The 19,606-nt window shown below is 40.7% G+C and overlaps 1 protein-coding gene across 1 annotated transcript in view; it reads right to left on the bottom strand.

The window, feature by feature from the left end:
- The window catches only part of PDE11A (phosphodiesterase 11A), a 430,340-nt gene that overhangs the window by 45,831 nt on the left and 364,903 nt on the right, over positions 1-19,606 (bottom strand). Inside the window, exons 14-15 of the mRNA XM_082466844.1 lie at positions 16,565-16,655; positions 13,091-13,191 (exon numbers count right to left, since the gene is read on the bottom strand). Coding sequence (XP_082322970.1) covers positions 13,091-13,191; positions 16,565-16,655 — 192 coding nt within the window. The remainder of the gene's footprint in view (positions 1-13,090; positions 13,192-16,564; positions 16,656-19,606) is intronic.

Consider the following 19,606-nt stretch of genomic DNA (forward strand, 5'->3'; position numbering starts at 1 on the left):
AAGGGAGGCAAGGACACATAAAAAGTGGGAACAGTTCTAGAATGTTCTTTTATCATTCAACTTAGAACTGACCTGTATGATGATCCAAGATAAGATAAACTCCCTGGTAGTAAATTCAGGACAAATACTTTTGTAGAAGTTAGAAGATAACTATTTCACCATCTCAGTGCTTAAACACATAGGCTATGGAGTCAGAAATAACTATGTTTAGATAATGGTTCAGTCACTTCCTTGCTGTGCAACTTCAGAAAGTCACTTAAACCCTCTGGGCCTCAATTTCCTAAGCTCTAACTTGGGGGTCCTATTTGCTGACTCAGAGTTATTGTGAGGATTAAATGAGACGACATGCAATGACTTTAGCATGTGTCTACACATTTTAAGTGCTGGATACACACGCATGTGGAAACACATTTGGAGATGTATAGATATGGAAAAGGCAAGAAGGGAATCTTCTCAAGTTGTGAATATAGGGTGACATTCCTATTTTCAAAATCTTTCTTTAGCCTAGTTATATGATTTTCATATTTATAGTGAGAAAGGAAAAAAAAAAGACATCACCATTTTGATTCTTTAAGAATCATTTCCCAAGGTTTCACTCTCTTGGCACTTCCTAATGAGAGACCATTTAAAGGATTCTGGCACGCTGTTTCCCAAAGTGCATCCCACAAAATGCCAGTCTTAGGAGGTGCTGCATGAAAAGGAGTGCTCTGGCCGAGTGGGTTTGAGAAATGCTGCCTGTGATATACCTCTCTAGAGACTCACCACCGCATTAGCCTTTTGAAGGCTCTGCGAAATACTGAGAAAAGCCTACTCACCCTGACTTAACCATAGAATCCCATAGTACTGACGTTTTAAGGAATACACTTTACAAAATAGTACCATGTCATTTATGGTGGAAATCAGAGTAGGATCTTAAACACTTATGCTGACCCACTGTAATCTGGGGGGACAAAGGACAAGATGCTGAGTGCTATTGGCTTCCCTGTTTCTTGTCTGGAGTCCCCATCACCAGCTGACCAACAGTATGGACTTCTTGCCACCTGGTCAGATGGACAACTCAATTCACCTGAAAGGGGGCAGGTCAGGAAGACAAACAGGTGACTCATTTCCTTATTTGAGACACAAAGGCAGGTCCTGGATTTGCTTCTTCAAGTGGGTACAGGTCAAGGCCACACCACGGATGGGATAATCTCCCCAACAACATCACTGCACTCAGCAGGGATGGCCCTGCACAGTCACATGGAAGGGCCCGGCAGCACCCCTCCCCTTCGGGTGTGCAGGTGTGGGCATATCTTTTCTTCGTATACCTTTACCACCTTTTTCACTTGCCCACTCCCTTCTTTTTGACCATGGTCATGCCTTTTTCACATCACCACCACTGACTGTGAACTGCAATAGAAAGAGGTGGCGGAATGGAAAGAGCCCAGGTCTGGACTCACACAGACCTGGGCTTGATGCTGACTGTCACTCACTAGCTGTATGGTCCTGGGCAAGTGGTTCCACATTGCTGAGCCTCAGTTTCCAGCTTTGCGGTAAGAATTTGCAATGAGGTGCATCAAGTGTTTGGTACTGGTAGATACTCAATACCTGATAGCCATGGTTGATGTGTAAATAATATTAACAGTATTACTGCCAACAGTGATACACACTGGACTAATTGGACTTTATGGAGATTGAAGAGGTCATCTACTTCTTCCTTCTCCCTGAATGGAAATTCTTCTTCTTTTGAATAATTGTGGAGCAGAAAGTTTGGTACAACAGATATTTATTGAACACCTACTCTGTGCCAACTCTTTACTAGGCTTTATAGACACAAGACAATTTGTAAACATCTCTGAGTTTACTAGGGGTGATCAACAAATACAGGTAATCCCCCTTCAAAGGTGATGCTAATGATAATACTAATGATACTGGGACTAGAGTGAGGTTAGAGAGATACTTGCCTTGGGTACAAAATTCAAGTGGGTGCCCCAAACTCAGTAATCAAGACAAATAATATCTTAACGCAATGTTTTAAAAAATCAGCATAAACACAAAAAAACCCCATGATGAATAAAATATCAAAATTTTAAATAAAGACAGGATCTGACACTGCACTCTTCGTGACCCACCTCACTTGCCTCCCCCTACTCCTCGCCCTGAGGAGGCTAATGTTTATTGGGCCCTTACTATGTTCCAGGCAGACTTCCTGGGTTCTGTCACTTATTAACCACATGACTGACCTTGGGTAGGTTATTGAACTTTGCTGGGCTTCAGTTTTCTTGTCAGAGAAGAGTAATAGCAATAGGACCTATCCTGTTAGGGTTGGTGGGAGGATTCAATGAGATGATTTATGTAACACACTTAGCAGAGTGCCTGGCACACAGTAGGTGCTCAGTAAGGATTAGCTACTGTTATTAAGCTCAGAAGGGTTGAGTGAACTGGCCCCAGGTGGTGAGTGGCAGAGCTGGGATACGAACACAAGCTGTTGGAATAATGGCTGCCCCAAGCAGCTAAGATGTGCTCAGCGCATCCTGGGAGCACAGAGGAAGGCACTTGGCTTAGATAGGAGAGTCATGGAAGATCATGGAAGGCCTTCTGAAAGAGCTTGTCAGTCATCATCTCTGTCATCATAAGCACCTGGGTGTCTTTTCAATCCTATGAGTTATTCTAAGAAATCACTAGAAGGCAAGCTCCATGAAGACAATGGCCTGGCCCATTTTTGTTCACCCCTGAATCCCCAGTGCCTACAACAGTGCCTGACATCTACCAGGAGCTCAATAAATATTTGTTGAGTTGATGAATGAATGAAGAAGATGATCTCAGAAACTATTCATTAAAAAAAAAACCTCTTTAGACACTGGTTCCACCTAGATTCCAATTGTTCTATGGTCTTCACAGCTGTCATTTGGAGAGATTGAGATAAGAAAACAACCTAAAACCTATCCAAGAAAAGCCCTGTCTTGAAGACTAGATTCTAACTTGATCCAGGTGGACAACATAACAAGTTGTGGGAAATGTAAGAACACCGTTCCCAACCAATGTCTGACCCTTCCTCCATAACTATTGGAATACCTGCTGAGAGTATGTTCAATATATGAGACACAGCATTTTTGATGTAAAGTGGAAGCATATTACCTAGGCGTCTAACTCAATATAGAAGTTTGTTTGTTTTAATTGCAAATCTATGACATGCCAGCCAAATAGCACCAGAAGAATAAATCTCCACGATTATGAAAATTTTAATACCTAGAGCTGCTGGTGTGAAAGTCTTAAATCAACTGAACCCCAAATCAGTCATAGGCGTCACATCACATTATAACAAAGCCAGGGTCTACTGCATCAGGACAAAAGGGAATATCCACTATCCCTAGGGGGTGGTAGGTAGAAGAGGGGCAGAAGGAATCTTTTCATAGAGCACAGAAAAATGTGGCATACTAATTTTATTTTTCTCCACTGACAAAAGTGTGGCTATTTCTTGATAGGTTCTATTTATTCTGGCGTCCCAAGGTTTGGATCCCTCTTTGCCTCTCCGTCTCTGTCTGTCTGTCTCTATGTGTGTTTGTGTACATAAATCACACACACACACTTATATATATGTAAAATTGCTGGGTCATAGAATGATTTCTATGTTTAATTTGAGTTTTCATTATAAATACAGATTGTTAGGGGTATATGGAACCTTTGAAAAAGGTAATTCTCTCATTTATAGGTGCGGAAACTCAAGGTGAAGGAAGGTGAAGTGATTTGCCCAGGGTCCCAGGGTAGTTATGGGCAGATCTAGGTAGATTCCAGGTCCCGAGCTTCCCAGTTCTGGCCCTCTGAGGTAATCTTTATAAATTGTGTGTTGCATGAATGGGGGCAAAATAGCCTTGCATGCTGTGAGACTCTGGACATAGGTATAACGGCATCACAGGCTGCTGTACTAAGGAAGTACCCAGTACCGAGTACCACGGTGGGCACCAGACAGTGGTCTTTCCATCAACAATGAGATGCTCCAAAGGGCTGCAGATGGCCCAGACCAGATTGGTGGTCTGCAGCTCTAGGTGGTGTATTTCTGACCCCCTCCTTAGAGATAACCGTGAAATTCACTGTGCTTTTGAGAAATTGGCCCACACAGCTGCTCCTTTTAACATCTGTATGTGTACGTGTATATAGATCATAGAGTCAAAATCAGCATGTGTGAAACTATTAGAAATAGGAGTGCTTTTAAAAACATGGGGCTGCTAAAACGAACGTTTGAAAATCCACAAAATTATATAACACTCCCTGTATCCAGACTCCTCTGTCATGAGGAAATATATCATTAACTTTTCAAGCAGATCACTGGGAACCTTGGTTTTCAAGGACAATGGCAAACACCTCAGCTAGTGGAAAGCAACTTACTGGAAAATCTCATTTATAATCATATATGTTTTTATTAGGCTTTTATCCTGCTCTCCCGACATATGTTTCACTCCGAAAAATAGCAATCTTTAAAAAAGCATCATTTGAACAGCACTGCTAAAATTACCTTCAGAAATAATTTTAAAGATTGGTTACCAGTCACCCATCGCTACATTGAAAATTTTTCTGGTTTGTAATTCATCTACAAGGCACCTTTTATTTGTAAATTGAGAAATTACCAATCCTGTGTATATTTTAATCAGGAATATTTTTTGTAAATTTATACAACTCTACATGTATATATGGACACATAATCTTTATCTATTTATCTAACTGTTCTGAATCTACTAAAATTCTATGAATGTTAGGAAGGTTTTACTGCTGAGGTGGAAAATCATCATTGTGACTCTCCTGCAATTTCAACTCCAGAATTGTCAGACGTGTGGAAGGAGAGTATAGGGGACGGGGTGGAATGGGTATAGGGGAGGAGAATTTTGTTCTTTCAGCTCATTCAACAGGCAGACCATACATCTGCAACTGATTGCTAAATGCAGATTCTGGAGACACTTCTGGACTTTGGGCATAAAAGCATCAGAGAGGAATAATAAATTAGTAGGCAGATGTTAATTCCAGTAATTATGACTAAAGGAAAAAAAGTCATATATTTAATTTTGAAAGTGAATTGTCTCCCTGTGTTAGACTAGCACTGATAACACATGACCAGCTAAGAACCTGAAAGAAATTACCTGTTAGGTGCTGTGCTGTTGGTGACAGCACGAATAAAACTGGCAAATGCAGGAAATGGAAAGACGAGAATGACTCTCAATATTGAAAATGACAGAAAATTAGACAATACAAGGCCCTAACCGTTAGTTCAGTTGATTCATAATCTCCAGGACAAGAAGTGGTCCAAGGGGTTGCTGGATGGAGCATGCCCTAGTTGCCCCTGCATTTACTTGGCCCGTAGCACTCCTCACGATGTGGTATTACTGTTTTTCTCACTTTTACACTGGGTTCTCAGTCCCTGAAGGTAAGAATTATGTCTTCTCTGCCTGTGATCCCCAGCAACTAGCACAGTGCCTGGCATAAAGAAGGCATCAGTAAGTGCTAGTGGATACATTTCTCATGTTTTATTCAGTTGCAATATCATGTGGATGGGGATATGAGGATGAATAGATATAAAATCCTTTGATGTGCATCAAAAAGTACCAAAATATTTCTTCCATTAACCTGTCACTGTGTCTGTTGTTCTAACATTAGAGTAATTTCCGTGGGTTAATTCATCAGCTCTGTTAAAATATAAGAATGTTTGGGAAAGAACAATGGGTTAAGCCCTATAAGTCATTACACCTTACTATGCATTAATTTATCCTCTTCCTTTCCAATATGGGGCTAGTTGAGTGTAGGCTACTGTAGAGGTTGAAAACTCTGAACATAGTGGACTCTTAATAAACATTTGTATAATGATGAATGAATGAATATTCCTGTCTACATGGCAGTAGAAACATTTGTTGAGTTCCTATTGTATTTCATAAAATAAATTATTTTAGATATTAGTCTAATTTTTAGAAGGATGGTCAAACCATAACTCGTAACAATCTAAGACAATTTAGTACATTTTGTTGTCATCATCAGATGCTTTTGAGAAATACTACTTATTGCATCCCTTTGGAAAGACAAAGACAAAGAAACCATTAGACTGGGCATTTTCCGTAATGGCTGATGAATGCTTGCAGAGCACAAAGGGAAGTGAAAATTTTTCAATTTGAAGATTAGTCTGATTAATTTAGAAAGCCAACCAGAAAAGCATTAAGCGCCCAAATGGGTTTATAAAATCTGAATTCTTGGATAATTCTTGGTTTAAATAGTGATCTGAGGCAATGTGGCATGGAGACATGTCACAGGCAACTTGATGACTTTGGGTAAAGCATGTGCCCTCTATAAGCCCATGTATCCTTATCTAGAAGATGGGGATAACAATATCTACCTTGCAGGCTGATATAAGAATTCAATATCAAAGAGCTAATATTTTGAGAATTTATTATGTCAGGCAGTGTGTCAGGTTTGGGGGCTCCAAGAGTGAGCTAAAGAGGAAGATGTCTGCGTTCATGGAGCTCCCATTCTAGTGGTGATACAGGGAGATACTGTAATGCCTAGAACAATGCTGGGCATGGAGCAGGCACCTGGTAAATGAGGGATATAGTATTCTGCGGTCACAACCTGTTGGGGATGAATGCTAAACAGTTACTGCTACCTGAGAGCAACAGCTTCCACGACTGTATTAAAGCTAAAGAACTGCCAACTTCTGATGTCCCAGTATAGCTCAACAACAAACAAGGAGCCTCTACTTGCGGTCTCAGCCCCACAGGTGAGGCTCCTGAGCAACTCTCACCTGGAGCCTCCACCCGACCCACAGCCTGCTGGTGGCATCAGCAGTTTGTTCAGTTGCCACCGGCTTGATATCTAGTGGGTCTGGAACTGGCATTACTGCTGCCCTTGGTGCCCAAGTATTTCCAGGAGTGGCCTCAGTTTCCCCTTTGGTTCTCTTAAACTAACTGCAGAGAGAATGGCAGAGTAGTTACAAGCATCTTGGAATCTAAATACTTGGTTCCAATCTCAGCTTTACCATTTAACATGGTGAGCAATTTACTGAATCTCTCCAAACCTCAGTTTCCTCATGTGTATGATTGGGTCAATAATAGTACCTGCTATGGGGTCAATAATAGTACCTGGTCAATAATAGTACCTGCTCTGACAGAACTGCTTTAAGTGTTAAATGGAATAATGTGTATATAAAGCTCCCAAGTGAGCACTCAGGAAATTTTAGGCGTTGTTTTTTATTACTAATTGTGGAAGATGCAAGGTCATCTTTGTTGACTTCATGCAGACAGTCTAAGGCAACTGCGACATCTCTTTGAAGTTTTAACACTTGTAATTTTGGATCTCTCTCTCTGTCTGCCCCAACAAGTGCCATCTTTAATGGTCCAAATTTTATTAATTTTTCTGGCTGAATGATTCTTTTCTTTATAAGGTACTTTAAATTATCGGTGTTATCAAATTTAAATTATTTAGATTATCTAAGTTTTAATTACCTTTCATATAGGTAATCTCCTTTGGCCACCACAAGGACTCTAGGAGATTGGTATGGGTGATGTACCTGTCCCCATGTTGCTGACAAGGAAACCAGGGCAAAGAGAGATTAGGTGAGTGACTCTCTCAAAGTTACATGGCTGGTTACCAATAGGGTATATCTAATTCCTGCTTGAGATGCTGAAATTACTATTTAATTATCAAAGCCATATTCACTGCGGGGACTCAGAAATAGGCACAGAAATCAATTTCAGAAAATCACTCAGCAGTAACTGGAAAATGCTTTCAATGAGTTGGAAAATCAGACTGAGGAATTAACCCCCAGACCTAGGTTGTGAAGCCCAGAAATTCACACTGAGGTTTTGTTTGATTTTCTGTTTTTTAAACTTGTGAATTCTGCTTTCACCCATCATTTGTAGTATAGAATCCTGAGCATACCCAAAGCCATTAGAAATTAAATTTACAAGGTTTTGTGGTTGTTTTTAAAGGAATTCCATATTTCCAGGAATTTTACATTTTCCCCTTTTGGCTCATGGCAGGAGATCCTGCCCCCAGGAATGAGTCATAACCTCCCTGCAAAAGGACTGGATCTTCTCCCTGCCTGCTTTGACCCCTTCTAGAGTGACTCTCCCCTTCTTAGGGGAGGAAAGCAGTGAGCGTCCTTTTTGGTTGACATCCGCTGTGTCAAGGCTTTTGATTTAAGCAGTCAGGGCAGAAGAACCAAGGATGATCCAAACTTCTAGAAAGGGTACAAGGCGGCCTCATAGTCCACCTTTCTTCAGCCACTGCTGCTCCAACCAGCACCATGGCTCCTGACTCGGCTGCCCTGTGCCTTGCTTACCTTCTGCCCTGGTGCTGCTCTGAGCCCACGCATGGGATGGGGAATGGCTGCAGGAATTCCCAGCCCTTGGGCATGCATGTCCTGGAAGTGCATGGAAGTTTTAACTCCCATGGAACAGCCTCGGCTGATGGAGGCTGGAGGCTGGTGGGTAATTCTGAGGTGCAGCTTATACAAGACTTTTCAGACAGTCCCTGCGGGATCAAGCCCGACTGACCACAGTGCTGACCAACAAGGGAATGTGTCTTTACAAGAGCTTCCCTCCTTCCCCATTTCACTGTCCCAGTCCTCCACTCCTATTCCTGATGTTACCTCCAAAACTAGACTATGTGCATGCAAGCCCTTGTCTCTGGCTCTGCTTTGGGAGAGAGGATGGGAACTCATCCTGGTTTTCATAATAAACCAATTCATGTACACCTGGGAAGGTCAATATTTCCATGTAATGCATCCCCAACGTAAATGACAACTACTTCTTAATTCTTCTATTAGAGAAGGAATACAGTGTTTGTGGAAAAGCCTTGAAACAGGAGGTGTGGGTTCCAGCTTAGCCACTAATTAGTTATGTGACCCAAACTACACTATTTAACCTTTTCAAGCTTAGTACCTGATCTACAAAATAAAGGAGATGAATTGGATTACATCACTTCTAACATCCCTTCCAATTCCACAACTGTATCTCTGTGAAATAAAAGCAACTGGGAGACAGTTTGTAGTAGCTGCTTTCCCCCTCATTAACCCTAGGAATTGTTTTGCCTAAAAATATGGCAATACTTTAATGCAACTTTAGACAGGCAAGTGAATCAGCCTCCTGAAGGTCTAGATTAGAGAATGAGCAGCTATTCAGAAACTCAAAAAAACAATAAGGCTGACAAAAAGAGAACAAGCCAGCTTCTCTGGAGTCAGCAAACATTAGCCGGGGCTGCAGCATTAAGATAAGAGCAGAGTAATGAGAAAACGAGTTGCAACCAACTTCCTTGACTGCATCCCAGCGGTCACTCAGTGATTCGTCACATCCCTAACAGGGCTTAATGAATGGACTCCTACTGTTGACATTTTTTTCTCCCTTAGAACTTATTTGGAAACTTGGCTTGGGAAAATGCTTCTACTTTGAGAAAAATAACACAAAACCCTGCAAGTGTCAGACACAGGAAATAAGAATATTAAAGGGATACAGGCTTCCATAAATAACCAATTCAGCAGCATCAATTCAGAAAAAGATGGAACAGCATGATAGTTAAGTCAAAATGAGGGCCACAAAACATGCAAAATAAATAGCCTATAAAACAAATGAGGTTGTAGATGCCACCATTTATAAGACATACAAGACATTTATAAGGTATAAGACTTTCATAAGACAGATAACATAGGTACTATTATGTCCATTTTACACATGAAGAAGAGAGGCTCAGAGAGGTAAATAATTAGTCTGATGACACACAGCTATGTAGTGGCAGAGCTAGGATTTTTACTTTTAAAATATATTTAAAAAATTAATTAAATTTATATTTATAAAAGTAATACAACAGTTAACAAATCAAACAGTACTAAAAAGCATATAATGAAACAAAGCAGTGTTTTTCATATTGCTGCCTTGTTGTCCTTTGACTGTATTTCTCAATGCTTTCATTTGATTTTTATTTTGGCCATCATGTTTTTAATTTGCAAGAGCTCTTTCTTCTTCTACAGTTTGCTCCTATTATTTTTTAAAGCATTCTGTTCTTATTTCATGGGGCAATATTTTAGCTCTCTAAGGATATTAACAGCAGTTTTTGGTTTTTGTTTTCTTCCTCTCCCTGTTTTCTCTGAATTCCATTTATTTTCTGTTTGCTTCGGTCTCTGCGTTTCACATGCGAGACTTTCATAAAATGTTCTGTGATCCTTGCTATCTGCGTGTTAAGAGTATGGCATTAAGAGGCTAACCAGAAGTTGTATGTGTGTGTCCCACACACACACTGCATAGGACACATTTATACTAAAAATTATTCATTGTTTACCTGAAATTAAAATTTAACTGCACTTCTTGTACTTCCATTTGCTGAATCTGAGAAACCTGGATGTGTGGCTTATAGATTCTGGCCTCTGGGTGACTGGGCTGTGGGCTTGGGGTTTCAACCCAGAGACCTGTTCCCATTTGACTTCATCCCTTCTTCTGAGCTCTGCATCTCATTCCCACCTTGAACTTTTCTCAGTCCAGAGCGCTTTCTTTCATTTCTCCAGAGAATAAACCTCTGCCCTTCTCCAGGGATAGAGGAAAGGGAGTTATCTGACTAGGTTGGTGGAGGACTTGATGGGCTCTGAGTGTTCTGAAAACTGACTTTTTAGTAATTTCCTTGTCTTAAGCTGTGAGCGTCACACTCACTTTCCATGGTACTTTTTGTCTCTAAGCCGCAAGCAAGGCTCTGCAAGACAAAGTGGCTTGCTTCTCAGAGTTGTCCTCCTACCTTCCACTCCACTCTGCCAGATCAGTTACATTCATCAGCTGGCCTTCCATTTTCCACAAATGGATTATCTCTTATCAGTTGTTTTGGGCCCTCTCTGGTTCTCTGACTTACGCCTTTTTGTTTTTGCTTTTAAATTTATTTGGTGCCATTTTAGTGGAGTTTCAGAAGGGAGAGGACATAGACACTTGGGCTCAATACACCAGGTTTAACTAGAATGCCAGAATGAGACTTAAATCCAGACCAATATAATTCCAAAGCCTTTTACTCCTTGCGCTATACTGTGTCATAACCCATTCACTAGAGACCAGCAATAAACACCTGTGGCATAGATTATCAGTTGTCTACTCAAATATCTCTCTTCCCTTTCTTTCTTAGTAATAGAACTCCTAGACTTTAGCAGGGCATATAATTACCCAAAATGAAGCCTTCCTTTCCTAACCTTCCTTCAACCTAGGGATGGCCAAGCGACTAAATTCTGACCAATGAAATGTAAGTGGAATTGTTATGTGAAGCTTCCAGAAAAATCTCTTAAAAGATAACTTGCGTCACCTTTGGCCCCTTTCTTTTTTGTCCCTTCCTTCTGATAACTGGGATGTGGACATTTTGCCTGGAAAATGAGCAGCTATCTTGGACTCAGGTGGAAACCATGTGTTTGAAGGTGGCAGCACAGAAAGATAAAGTAGCCTGGGTCCCTGATGACTTAATGTAGCTACTCTGCCAACTGCAGATTGCTTATCTCTAGATTTCTTTTATGTGACAAAGAAGTAAGCTACTGTTATTTTGGGTTTCCTGTCCCTTACAATTGAATCTAATTCTAACTGATGCAATGCCAAGTACAATAAAATTCAAAGGGAGTGATATAGGCTTCCTGGAAAAGGTGGTAGAAGATAGTTCAGCCAGATAGGGAAGTGGAGGAACAGGATTCCATGTAGGAACGGTGAGATGATTGGGGAGCTAGGGCCACCGCATAAGGTGTTTTCCCAGGGTAACATGCAGTTAACTAACAAAAAGGATTATTTTTTCTGAAAAACGAAAAACAAAGGGTAACATTAGACCTGTCTGGTTGGAGTACAAATCACGTTGGAGAGAAGTGGAAGACAAGGATGAAAAATAGTTGGGGGCAGATTATGGAGGGAGAACCTTGAAATGCGAACCAAGTTTAGAGGTTGCTTTGAAAGCAATGAAGCCACTGAAGGCTTTTAAGATGGGTGTTGGAGATGCAGGTCTAGAATGTGAGGTAGTGTTAGAGTGAAGAATTTCAGGGTCTTCTCTATGACTCTACAGAGGTAATATAGTACTGAGGCCAGGGGAGTGAATCTGAGTAGAGTAGAGAAAGAAGAACATGGGTTCAGGAACTCATACGTAGAAGCAAGGAGAAAAGAAACCTATAAGGGATCCAGAAAAGGAGAGAGGAAGGCAGATGGATGTTGGGGAAGAAAAGAGAGTAGAAATTGACAATGAGAAATCAGTAAACCTGTAGATGTCTCAAAGAAGCTAGAAAATATCAGAAACGAGTAAAGGACATCGAATTTGGGGACAAGGAAGTCTCTGGTGACCTCTGAAAGTACAATGCTGGTAGAATGTGAAGGTGGATGTTGGTCTCCAAAGTGTAAGTGGGTGTTAGGAAAATAAAGGTACTCATGTGCTCCATTTATTTTAAAAGGTGGGCAGTAAAAGAAAGGTAAATTGAAAAGCAATTAAAGACCAAGGGGTCAAGTCAAAGAATTTTTTAAGGAAGGGAAGTTGTTTGGTCTTTAATATCAGAGAAAACTGTGCATATCAGTGAAGGAAGAGATAACCAGGCTGCCAAAAGAGGTGGTATCTGAGGGAGCAGGTCTCACAGGAAACGAGCAGGATGGAATTGCCAGCTCAGATGGGGGCCTGAGCTTTGGGAAAAGGAGGACGGCTCTTCTGAGAAAGAGAGCTAGAGGAGAGGCAAGGAATGAAGGCTTGGCTTTCTGGTCATCCTTTCAGCAACAAATCTTTTTCATTAGCATCACCAATGCCATTAGAGATCTAACCGGAAATCATAGTCTAAAATAGCAATCTTAGCCAGTCTCTAAAATAAAAATGGCCATCACTTAGTTTCAGCCAAGAGTCCCAAACAAGGCTCATAAAACAGAAGAAAGATATAAATCTCGTGATTGTAGCCCTGATTGTCTTGTTTTATAGACACCACACTAATGAAGTTCTCTTAGATGAGGGGAAAACAACAACAACAACAAAAAGTTTAGGTCATTTACACATTGATATCAGTGTTAGAATAACAGGCAATCCCCAATATGGACCTGAAAATTAATTATAGCTTGAAACTTTAGGTATCCATTTGTCAAATAGATCAAATGCCAATACCTACTCAAAGTACAGCGTGAGGTCTGTTGCCAGTATTGACTGCTTCAAAAGCTGCATAAGGTCACTGTATTCCTTGGAGGACAAATTAGCAAAGATGTTGTGACCCTGGAATGAGAAAGTACAAAGTCACAAAAGACAACATTAAATCTGAGCTTGGTGACTACATGTTTTTCCTACTTTTTTTTTTTTTTTTTAAAAAGTCTAGAAACATGATAAAATCATTTTCTAAAAAGCTTAATGACATTTTGTGCAACTACAAACAGATTCCCTGGCAAACATAGCAAAGCTAGGAGTACAATCATTGTTAAGGAGGACCACCAAGGGACACTTCATTATGCTTAGCCTTGAAGACAATATTGAAGAGTGTTTGAACTCATCTTCCTCAGGCTACGTTTGTGCCAACAACTCCATTTAACTGCCCACGTCCTGTGGAATTACAGAGCGGAAAAGCTGACAAAGCGTTCCGGAATCTTTCTGACCCCGATATATCAATACATACTAGTCTCACTAGTAAAGACTTAAGTTGGCCTTTTGAAGTATTTGCTCTGGCAACAAATGACTTCAAGGAAGAGAAGAAACATTAGACCAGTGGTACAAATGGGGGTGATCTTGGCAATGGGCACTTCTAGCAATGTCTAGAGACATTTTTCTTGTCATACTGAGGGACGGTGCTACTGGGATCTAGTGGAGAGGCCAGGGACGCTGCTAAACATCCTGCAGTGCACCCTACAGACCCTACAACAAAGACGTACTTGGCTCAACATGACAATCCTGTTGAAGTTGAGAAACCCCGTGTTAAGCTGTGCAGATACGTCTGGATGGAGTGTGTGAAATTCGGGAGAGTGAATAATTACTGAGTAGCTAGAATGTATAAGATACTGCTCTTGGCATAGGAGGGCTCTAAAGATGCCTTTGGCCTTGAACAACCTGCAAGTACACCTGTGTCTCCATACCTTTGAAAAGCACACCTTTGTCCATCCAAATTTGTTTTAGCGACACTAGACAGTTCCACAGTGTTTTTAGTAAAGTGTGAAAAAATCCTTCTTTAAATGACTGACAATTCACTTAATTTGCTTTGAAAGTTAAGACTTTTCATTTGTCAGGTTTTCTTAGCATGAGATATGAACTCATAAACAGGTGGTCTGGGAACTGGACCAGTTTTAAACCTAGTGTTGAGAGCCAGAAGATGCTGCAGAAGGAAGGCAGTGAAATGACTGCCTGAGAATATTTTCCAATGAGAAGTAAATTAATTCTTCCAGGGAACCAGAATATCAATTGGTAAATCACTACCTACCAGGCACCAGATGATAATCTGCTTCCTTGTGTTAATTTATCTCATTGGGGGAACCCACCACTCCTTAGAGACTAAAGTATATTGGTTCCACCTGGGACCAGGTCCAGTATTAATAATAATTTTCAAATGAACTCTTCCAGACCCTTAATTCAGCCAGTAGGAAGAAGACTAATAACTAAAGGAATGCCACACCATAATTCTGCCCAGCTTTCTTTGCCTCAGCCTTGCCCCATGGATCAATCACAGGCTGGTGTAGTGGGGCCTGGGAAAAGTGGTTGGGAGCTCTGGAAAAGTGGTCATCTGGATCCAGCCACACATCTAGCATCTCCCAGGGAAAGAAATATAGCTATTAGGAGCCAGTTACAGTAAAACCTAATGTGAAGTCCAGGAGAAAGTTGGTCTGAATTTGAGGATCTTGATTATTTTGAGAGTGCATTTTACTACTTTTAAAGGACATAAAGTAACTTAACACAATTTATAGCTAAGAGAGTGACAAAGCCAGCCAGGTCAGCTTTAATAATAATAATAATAAAAGTTAATTTGCAATCAGTGTATTGCTTATATGTAAATTGGCCTTCTACGGTGCCTCAACGGTTTGGTCTCTAAAATAGATTAGTCTCCCTAAAATACTACTTCTACTCCTTAGGGAGGAATGGTATTCATGGGAAAAAAAAAATGTAGAGGAAGAAAGGTCTGGAGCAACTTTCTTCAGGCTATCTAATCTCTCTGTGCCTCTGCATTATTTGGAAAGTGGGGTGGTGATGACATCTGCATTTTTGCCTTTCTGATGGGCAGGATGGAGTGGGGCAGGGGGAGCGTCAGGGCAGAGCCTGAACACACCACTGCTTGGTTCCATTACTGTTATTCTGCATTCTTCAAAGAGAACCCCCAGAGTGAAGTGCAGCCGATGTATTTTGTTTGTATGAAGACAAAGTCTGAGTTAGTGCGGTTTGTTTTCCCAGAGAAACAAGCAAATGGCCTTCTGAGAAAACCCTGACCTCCTGTATATAATCTGTTATTACAAAGGTGAGAATGTCTGGCCTCAGGGGCGTAAACCCATCATATTACCAGTACAGAAAAGATAGTCTGACCCCGGTTTCCTCCTGTTCCTACTTCCCTCTGCCACGGCACGCAGCTAAAACATGGCCTTCATAGGAAAATTCCAGAGCCACAGATGCTGGGATACTGGTTTCTGTCAGAGTTACTGAGAGCCTGACCCTTGATGTTTCATTCCCAACTGCAAATACATCTCCCCCAGCGGGTTTGCCTTCTGCAGCTGCACTCAGGTTCCGGAGTGCTGACTCTCCTTTATGGGGTCAAAGAAGACTTTCGCGATATTGCAAAAGACACTCTTTCTCAAGATAGGCTGGAGGAAAAAACCTCCATATTTAATGATGCTATTCCAGCAAAGCAGGGCCTTAATGATGATAATAATAATAATTAATGGCACAGCTAGAGAACTGACAAATAATGGGGAACAGATGATCCCTTCCTGGCCTCAAAAAAAAGTCTGTACGCCTGCAGAAAATTAAGCAGATCCTTTCTTGGCAATTTCAAACTCAGACGCCTCAGCCAGAGTCAGTTAGCTGTTTTACCTTTTGTCCATGGAGAGCTAAAAGTATAAAAGACCAACTACTTCTAACTCCTGCAATGCCACATGAAGCAAAATAAGGCATATGGCTGCAGCCCTGGGTCTCAAGTTTAGTTGCAGTTCTCACTTTCAAATCGGTCCCACCAGCAATTTTAAGTTCTCTTGTCTTTTATAGGTTTCTCAATTATGCGAATAAAGTGTAACTTTCCCACCCTGTTTCTGCTTCTACCATCTTTTTAAATGGGTTTCACAAAATGGAGATGTTGGGCCACTCACTACTTGGATCTGTTAGTGGGCTTCTGTATTGTTAAGAAAGGTAAGGCCATGCTCTGGTGACAAGCTGTGGCAGTCTGCTCTGCTAAGTGAATCTGAAAAGCCTCCTAACCAATAATAAAACCCAAATGAATCAGCTCAGGACGAATTTGAACAAGGTCCTTGGTCAGGCATCTGAAAGAATTTTTAAAAAGCCACAAAGAAAAGGTCCAAGAGTGCCATTCTCTGCATCTTCCTGTGGCATTGCAAAGAAAGAGAAGTAGGAAACATCATTTCATTGGTTTTCTTTCAAGGGGAGAAGCAGAATGTTAGGTCTGTACCTCACTTTGAAGGATCATCACGGCGTGGTTGAAATGGTGATGCTCTAAGGTAGCAGAAGTTCCATAGAGTTGGGCCAGGGCAGAGCCGCTCCTGAAAGAAGACAGATGTGTGAGTGACCAAGGCCCTTCACCCGTCAACGATCCCCCGACACTGGCTCTTTGGATCAACGTGTTTCTCCTGCTTCTGCAAAGGACTATGAGCAGATACATCCTCAGGTAACCACCTGTGTAGTTCACGAATGTATTAAGTAAACGTTTTGGGAATCTTCTCTGTGTTAGGCTAAATGCTGTGGATGAGACGACCATGAAAAAGACACAGCCCACGCTGCTAAGAAATTTACAGACTAGTAAGGGAGATGAGATGTGGTCCTAAGGGAAAATAAAGCACAGAGCACATTATATAAATACCACAGAAAATGTTCCAGGTCCAGTCAAAGTGCTTTGGATGATCTGAGGACAAGAGACATAATTCCTGGCTTTGGGGATCAGGATAGGCTTCATGAACTAAACCTTATAAAGCTTCTGAGTGTCCAAAACGAATGTCATATACCAAATGTATTTGCGGCTCCATGGGAAAAGACCTTGTGAATATTATGCAGAACCCATTTAATCTGCTTTACATGTAAGGTCGACAAGCTTCTACTATGGTTTTCCAACCTACAGTCACACTATGATATCTCAATGTCGAACTCCAGAAAGTTCCCTGGATTTGGAGTCAGAACTCAGCTCTCGGTAATAGTTTCAGGTCATTACTTGGTTGCTTTAAGAATCAGTTTCTTTGTCTCTAAAATTATGATAATACTCTCTACCTCACTTGTTATTTAGGAGCATACAATAAAATACTTGTAAGTGCCTATCATAGTGCCTGCCATGTAGTAGATTGTAGTCTATACTAATTATTAATCAACAGTTAAAACACATAGATATTTCCATTTTAAGTAAATAAAATGTTAATTGATACTTGAAAGGATAATTTTGAATTATCTGTATATTTTGCTTATGTAGAACAACCCATTCCTCAACAATGTCAATTTGGCAAGTGCTCCAGTGTGTTCATTTCCAATTCTCCTGAAGTAGCATTTAGAGCATCTTAAGAGTTGAGAGACATTCCGAGAATCCTATGGTTTAAAGGACAGTCATGGGACGGCAGCCGAGGACCCATGAAGGTCCTTGTGTTCCTTCTTGCTAATTGCAGAGAGTGTGGACATTGAAAGGGCAATTTGGCCTTAACCTGGAAATGCCAGGGATTGCCAGATCACAGTCTGCCCTTTTAGTGAGAGGAGCAAAGACTGCATGTAATGCCACGTGAGGGATTTCAGTCATAAGGTGCCCTCTAGCTCCAGCATGAGGCGGCCCAAGATCATGGCCGGTTTGGGGGTGCAGGGGACCTGTGATCTCTGGAAAGGCTCAGAGCTGACCACATGTTGGAATAAAACAGCAGGATTAGGGGTTATTAGGAATAGGGTTAGTAAGCAGCGTACTAGACTTTAATCAGGTGGTGTTATTTCTTTAAATCTTGCCTTAATCTATATCATTTAATACGTGAAAATTTGTTAGGCTAATCTTAGCATTAAGTGATTAATATTTAATGTTAGTCACTATTTTTCTAACATAGAGTTCATTTTTATGAAAATACATTTTTCAAAATGCACACTGTATTGTGTCTTAGCTGTATTTGTCTTGGCTTTTGAAATTCTACGATGTTTTATATGCATGTCAAATCCAAATGCCTGGCATGGAGTAGGTGCTTAAAAAATATTAGTTGCTTGGCTAATAAGGTTGTGGTGGTATGTCTAGAGATTATAGTTCAAACTGAAGGTTGACAATAATAAGTGTGTTAACATTTTAAAATAATGTTATTAATAATAATAGCTCTCATGAGAAGTTCCTGTCATGAACTAGGCAACATATTAACACCTTAATATATTACTTCTTCTAGTCCTGACAACAACCATGAAATAGGTATTATTTTCTCATTTTACAGATAAGGAAAACAAGGCTCAGAGAAGTTATGCTACTTTTCCAAGGTCACAAAGCTAGTAAGTACCAGTTCTAGACTGGAAGCCAAATTGTGAAGCTTTTTCTCATTACATAATGAGAAAGATAATTATAACTTATACATTTCTGATATTCAGTTCTCCATTTTTGCCAAGCTGTGTCATCGATGAAAGAAGGTTTCAAAATTTAATTCAGAATTCTTCTAGTATAACCGCTAACCACAGGCTCAGATTCTTGTGATTTGTTTCTATTAACTAGCCATGCCAGATGTGCCCCAGTTACTGGTGTGAATCCTGATAAGAGAGTCATTGATGTAAAGTAGGGTCAAGATGCAAAATATCATCTCTTCCTTTATCAGGTTGGTTTAGCAGACCTCACAAAGTTAAATCAGCTACGTGATAACAAGTCACTAAATATTTTCTTTTTTCAGGATGAGTAGGATGTTTCCTCCTTTAACCAGGGGACACCTTGTAACAAAAACACTGGTGCCTCCTATGCTGCCCTCTCCTCTGCCCCAGATCCACGTGGATTCTGAATTGCTGCATTTCATCAGAGGACTCTCAGGGTGTTTGTGCAAATGCATCTGATGGCCCACGGTTTGAGCATCTTCATCCTCACATTCTCTTTGTTCCTTTTAGTAATTCTGTCTTACATTGTCCCCACCCTCACACAATACTTATTTAATCACAAATATGTAGATTTTGCAACAGAACCAGACTAATGCTACGAAGAGACTGTGATTGATTGATTGATTCATTCATTCACCTAATAAGGATTGATGACTACTGCAAGGCGAGGCTGTGGGCATGTGGGATACAAAGATAAAGAAGACATGGCTCTTACCCTCAGGAAGCTCACAGTCCCCTATAACTGCACAGGAGACTTGCACTTACGATGTCACCTTTCTGCAAGCAAGGTGCCATCTTAGCATTCACAAGATGGAGCATGATACTAACTCTACTTTTTTTGTCTAGAATGAAATCATCTAAGCAAGAATGTTTCCAATTCCATATGGTTCCTCTATTTACATTACTAGGTTTGGTC

This window comes from Balaenoptera physalus, assembly GCF_965194825.1.
Source record: "Balaenoptera physalus genome assembly, chromosome: 6".
NCBI lineage: Eukaryota > Metazoa > Chordata > Mammalia > Artiodactyla > Balaenopteridae > Balaenoptera > Balaenoptera physalus.